General features: G+C 51.9%; 2 protein-coding genes across 2 annotated transcripts in view; both read right to left on the reverse strand.

Annotated features, from left to right (window-relative positions):
* TSPEAR (thrombospondin type laminin G domain and EAR repeats) overlaps nucleotides 1-5,798 on the reverse strand; it is a 60,798-nt gene that overhangs the window by 18,860 nt on the left and 36,140 nt on the right. Inside the window, 2 exon segments of the mRNA XM_023763550.1 lie at nucleotides 7-63; nucleotides 65-150. Of these exon segments, the coding sequence (XP_023619318.1) occupies nucleotides 7-63; nucleotides 65-150 (143 nt within the window).
* Nucleotides 1,870-5,798, reverse strand: part of LOC102429028 (keratin-associated protein 10-1-like) — a 5,626-nt gene continuing 1,697 nt past the window's right edge. Inside the window, exons 3-5 of the mRNA XM_023763542.1 lie at nucleotides 4,773-4,781; nucleotides 2,370-2,486; nucleotides 1,870-2,279 (exon numbers count right to left, since the gene is read on the reverse strand). Of these exons, the coding sequence (XP_023619310.1) occupies nucleotides 1,870-2,279; nucleotides 2,370-2,486; nucleotides 4,773-4,781 (536 nt within the window). The remainder of the gene's footprint in view (nucleotides 2,280-2,369; nucleotides 2,487-4,772; nucleotides 4,782-5,798) is intronic.

A 5,798-nucleotide genomic window follows, 5' to 3' on the forward strand; every position in this document is an offset into this window, starting at 1 on the left:
TCAGGCGGGCTGTGGAAGGACACTCGGGTCTGCCAGGCGCCGCCGAGTCCTGGCTGAGGAAGAGAAGTGCAGCCGGGTGGGTGAGTACCGCAGGCCCAGCAGCAGCGCATCGGGCCCCTCCGCCACCACCGTGAACAGGTACTCATTCTTCTGCAAGAGAGGGCGGGCAGGTGAGTGCGGGCAGGTGCGGGCGGGCAGTGAGGGTGGGCGGTGAAGGTGGGCAGGGAAGGGCAGGGCTCACGGCGCAGGGCCTGCTGCCACAACCCTGTGTGTGATGTAGCCAGGAGCACTGCTCGCACCCATGACTATGCCGGGATCAGGAACACAGGAAGCAGCGTGTGGGTGAGGACTTGGACAAATGCGAGCCTGGTGCATCATGGGTGGGAAGGCAAAATGCTGCAGCCCCTATAAAAAACAGTAGGCGTTTCCTCCACAAATTACAAATGGAACTACCGTACGATCCCGCAATTCCATCTGCTGTAAATCCAAATGGACGGCCAGCTGGGTCTCGGAGAGACACGTGGACACCTGTGCTCCCTGCAGCGTTACTCAGAAGGGCATTATGCACGTAGAAGCAACCCAGCTGCCCACCGGCGGATGAAGGGAGGAGCATACATAATGCGGCCCAGCCACCAAATGGAGCGTCTTCAGCCTTAAAAAGGAAGGTCTGGCATCAACATGGACGAGCCCCGAGGACATTGCGCTGAGCGGAACAAGCAGTCACAAAAGGACAAAGGCTTAGGATTTCACTAACTGGGGGACCCGGGAGCCGTGGCATCCACAGACACCGAGTGCAGAGGTGGACACCAGGGGCCGGGGGCCGGGAAAGGAGCCGATGTTTAATGGGAACAGAGTCATCCCGGGAAGATGAGAAAGTTCTGAGATGGAGGGTGGTTATGAGGCGCAACAACAACCACCTGTGACTGCTTATGCCCTTGAGCCGAACTCGTAAAGATGATTAAAACTGTGAGCTTCAGGTGCTGTGTGCTTTACCACCATTTAAAACCCACACCCCCCTCCACAACGGTGACGTCAAACACAAGGTGACCCCCAAACCCCAAACCCCAGCCACCCCAGCCACTCGAACTGCGCAGGGAAATGTATACATGCCTATAAGCAATTGCAATGTAGAGTCTATAAATGCCTAGCGGCCACAGTTGAAAGAGTAGAGGATTGAAAGTGATGAAACCTGGATGATAATTAGTGTCATTTTTCACTAGCCTTTGTCCATGCCACACTGCGACCCAAATTCCATGCAACTATTATTCTAAAGAAGTTCAAAGCCTCCACATTCCTCATAATTAATTTAATGCCTAATCAGCAAAACCCACTTGGCTCAGATTGGGTCCCATGTCTTCTGGCCACTCCCTCACGGACCTTCCTAGGTCGGGGTGAGAGTCCCACCCAGTGCCCCGCCCAGAGGACTTAGGCGCTGTGAGCGCTCGGCCACTCGTTCCTAGAAATACTCGCGGCTGGAGGAGACCAGTGTCTGGTGAGAACCCTGTTTCTCGCCCACCGCCACCGCGGCAATGAAATCAGCGGAAGGAAGCGCTCAGGTGATGAAGTGAGTTTATTGGGGTGCACCAGGAGGTGCTGACAGGTTGAGAGTGGAGGTCAAGTGATGGACAGAGAAATTGGAAGGGAGGGGCAGGTGACCCAGGGGCAGGTGGGGACTCCTCCTGGGAGGCAAGAGCCCTGAGGTTCAGGGCTCCGGGAGCAGAGGTCAGCTCAGGACAGGGGAGACTGGGGGACCCCATCCTGAGTAGGGACAGCCATCTAACACAGGTCAGGACCTGACTGAGGGGTGGCTGGGAGAACCACCGTCACAGGGTAAGATCTGAGCCCTGCTGGCCCTGAGGACATGCCTGCTCAGCAGCAGGAAGTCTGGGCTGAGGTGGGGACGCAGCAGGCCGGGCGGGAGCACACAGGGCGGCAGAGCAGGGACATGCAGGAGGACGGGCGGCAGCAGCTGGGCTGGCAGGAGGAGGCAGGGCCACAGCAGGAGGAGGTGGGCACGCAGCAGGCAGGCCTGCACACGGGGCGGCAGATGAGGGACACACAGGAGGAGGGTCTGCAGCAGGATGAGGTGCAGGGGTTGGGCTGGCAGCAGGAGGAGGGCCCAGAGCAGACGGGCACACAGCACAGGGGCTTGCAGCAGACAGGTGTGCAGCACACGGGTGTGCAGCAGGCGGGCACACAGCAGGCCTGCTGGCAGGGGGAGGAGGTGCAGCAGGAGGGCTGGCAGCACAAGGACACGCAGGAGCTGGTGTAGGTTGATTGGCAGGGGCTTGGCCCACAGGTCGTCTGACAGCAGGGGCTGGACATACAGCTCACTGGGGTGCAAACAAGGGTAAGGCAGGAGGTCGGGGCGCAACAGCTGGGGGCACAGCAGGTGGGGACACAGCAGCTGGAGGTGCAGCAGGAAGGCTGGCAGCAGCTGGGGACACAGCAGGTGGGGACACAGCAGGAGGGCTCACAGCAGCTCTCTGGACAGTCGTCCACCTGCCAGGAGGAGTCCGTGCAAGAGTCATAGGACCCGGGCAGGCAGGCCCGGCTCCCATAGCTCCGGTTGCTGGAGCAGACGGACAGGGCGGATGCAGCCATGGTGGGGCAGAGGCTGGAGGAGGGTGTGAGTGTGTGAGTGTGTGAGTGAGTGTGAGTGTGTAAGATGCCCAGGGCTGTTGGCTTTTATACCCTCCTGGGTGTTTGTTTTCCAAGCAGGAGGCTCCCCACGCCTCCTTTCCTTGTTGATATTTTGAGCTGAGTCGTGGGCGCCCGTATTTCCTCTGGTTTATTTCCAGGAAAGAGTCTGCTGCTTGTAAAAAGTCTGTTTTGTTGAAGAGGGGCTTGGCCCCCTGCCCTGTGTGTGTTTCCCAAGCAAACACCCCTGGAAACATCTGGAGTGGGGGAGCACTGGCAGCCCCCCCTGCCCTGCCGTGCTCCACTGCCAGCTGTTCTCCCTGACGTTGCAAGGGATGGTTTGAATCCCAGAGTCAGAGGCTGGGCAGCAGGGGCTGAAATTGGGGCTCTGCTGCTCATCGCTGCTGGACATCCCCACACACAGGCGGCTGAGGAGGGGGCACCAGCCACAGAGGAACGCACTAAAGGGGAAAGTAGATGGACGAGGGTCTCCAACAGCAAGAATGACAATAGCTTTGGCTATTTGAGCTCCTTTGCCTTTCCAAATACTTTTACATTCAGCTTATTGACAACAACAACAACAACATCCTGCTGCTATTTTTATTGGGATTGCCTTGTATCTACAGATCAGTGTGAAGGTAACCGACATCACAATATCTCTACCTGTGAAGATGGTCTAATTCTCCATTTAGTCATGTCTTCTTCAGTTCATTTCATCAGTGTTTTTATAGTTTTCATTATATTAGATTTATGCTATTTTTCATTTTTTATTTTGTTGTAAGTCATAGTTTTAAACAAAAAGTTTGAAATCCAATTATTTATTAATATTGTATGGAGGTGGGCAAAAGTATATTAAATTATCAGCCATCATTAGCTAAAATATAAATCATAGGTAAGGATACAAAATAATAACAATAATAAGGAGGCAAAGAATACAAATCAATAATACAATTATTAAAAAACAAACAATAACATAAGAATAAGCTCTGTTTCATGTACTCATAACTGTAAATCTACTTTTGCCCACCTCCATATAGAACCACAATAAATTTTTCCTATTTTAAGTTTGAATTCTTCATCCTTGCCAAACTCTTACATTTTCCAGAAGACCTTTTGCAGATTCCTGGGGGTGTTCTTGTGGACAATTATGTCCTTTGTGAATAGAGACCACTTCATTTCTGCATTTCCAATATGCATGCCCTTTACTTCTTTCTCTTGTCTTGTTCTGGCTCAGACCCTCAGTATGAGGCTGAATAGTGTGGTGGGAGGGGACATCTGTGTCTTGTTCCTAGTCTCAGGGAAACGCGTTGTCTTTTCAATGGAGTGTGGTGTTGGCTGTGAGAGTTTCATAGATGCCTTATATCAAGTTAAGGATTTTTTGTTCATCCCGAGGTCACTGTAAACTTCAGAGGGAACTCTCCCTATCAGGGGTCGGCAAACTGCGGCTCGGGAGCCACATGCGTCTCTTTGGCCCCTTGAGTGTGGCTCTTCCACAAAATACCGACTTCTGAGCATGGGCCACGAAGTTTCAATCGCACTGTACGTGCGGTTCCGCACGTGGTATTTTGTGGAAGAGCCACACTCAAGGGGCTAAAGAGCTACATGTGGCTCGCGGGCCGCAGTTTGCCGACCACGGCCCTAACTCATTCTCTGAGGCCAGTATTACTCTGATACCAGAGCCAGACAAACACACTTATAGAAAAGAAAGCTACAGTTCAACATTCCTGATGAACATTGATGTAAAATCCCACAAGTATTACTAACAAATCAAATTCAGCACCAGATTAAGAGATATAAACCTTGGCCAAGAGACATCTATTGCTGAAATGCAAGGATGGTTCTACATATGATAGTTGATCAGTGTAATATACAACATTAATAGAATGAGGGGAAAAATACATGACCGTCTCAATTGATGCAAAAAACCCCAACAAATCCACATTTGACAAAATTCAAAAATTTTTCATGATAAAAATACTCAACAAACTAGAACTAGAAGAAAACTACATATATATAAATATATATGAATAAAGAAATGAATATGTGTGAAAAACCTACAGCAAACATCACACTCAATTTTGGAAGACTGAAAGCTTTTCCTCTAAGATCAGAAACAAGATAAGGATGCCCACTTGTGCCACCTCCATTCTCCATAGGACTGGAAACTCTGGGAAAGCAGATAGACAGTGAAAGAAATAAACGGCATCTAAATCAGAAAAAAGCAAAATAATCTGTGTTCACAGATGCTATCATATTAAATGTAGAAAATCCTAAAAATTCTTGGGAATGGCTCTTTCTTTAGAGTTTGCTATCAGCTTTGTCAGGTAGGACTGAACCACTGGGGCCAATTTTACCCACAACGGAGGCAATGCCCCCTGAATGGTCTCCCCGATGTCCTGAATCAGGACCATGTTCCACCTGGCAGGAGGGAATAGGCGCTGCTGTAGGCATGTTTGGTGTCTGGGATGAGCCCTCTAGTTTTGTGGGTTTCCCCAATCCCAGGCTCACATGGGGTTGCTGGTCATTACTTAGCTGACACTTGAGGGAGACCCTCTGAGGACCAAGAGTTACTCAGGGGAGGTCTCCCCTCTCTGTCACTCTGGCCATAAACACCAGCTGCCTGGGGCTCCCCCAAATCCCAGGGCCGCCTCTGGCTCAGGGGTGCATGGAGCGCCTGGGTTTTCCATTTTTGCACCAGGGCCTGGACATGCTCTCATGGCGGTGAGTCGGGCCGACTGTGAGTCTCACTCTGTTGGTTACCCTCCCTCAGGGGTCCCGGTTCTGTGACCTTCAAGTCCAGCATCTGAATACCATGGCTCCACGATTTGCTAATTGTTTGGTGTGGCCCTGGCGGGAAGGTCATCCAGTCCCTCTGACTCTATCAGGCTTGGAGCAGCCGCTCCCTGCTTCCCTCCATCAGGTCTCTGCTCACAGTGCAGACCTGTGGGCGCACCACAGGGGAGGCCCCAGGCCCACAGTCTGTGCTGCAAGAGGCCCCAGGCATTTCAGATGGGACAGTGGGTGAATGGCGCCTGGGCCTGACTCTCCTTAGACCAGCGGTTCTCAACCTGTGGGTCGTGACCCCTTTGGGGGTCGACCCTTTCACAGGGGTTGCCTAAGACCATTGAAAAACCCATATATAATTACATATTGTTTTT

Source organism: Myotis lucifugus, unplaced genomic scaffold, assembly GCF_000147115.1.
Source record: "Myotis lucifugus unplaced genomic scaffold, Myoluc2.0 scaffold_291, whole genome shotgun sequence".
Taxonomy (NCBI): domain Eukaryota; kingdom Metazoa; phylum Chordata; class Mammalia; order Chiroptera; family Vespertilionidae; genus Myotis; species Myotis lucifugus.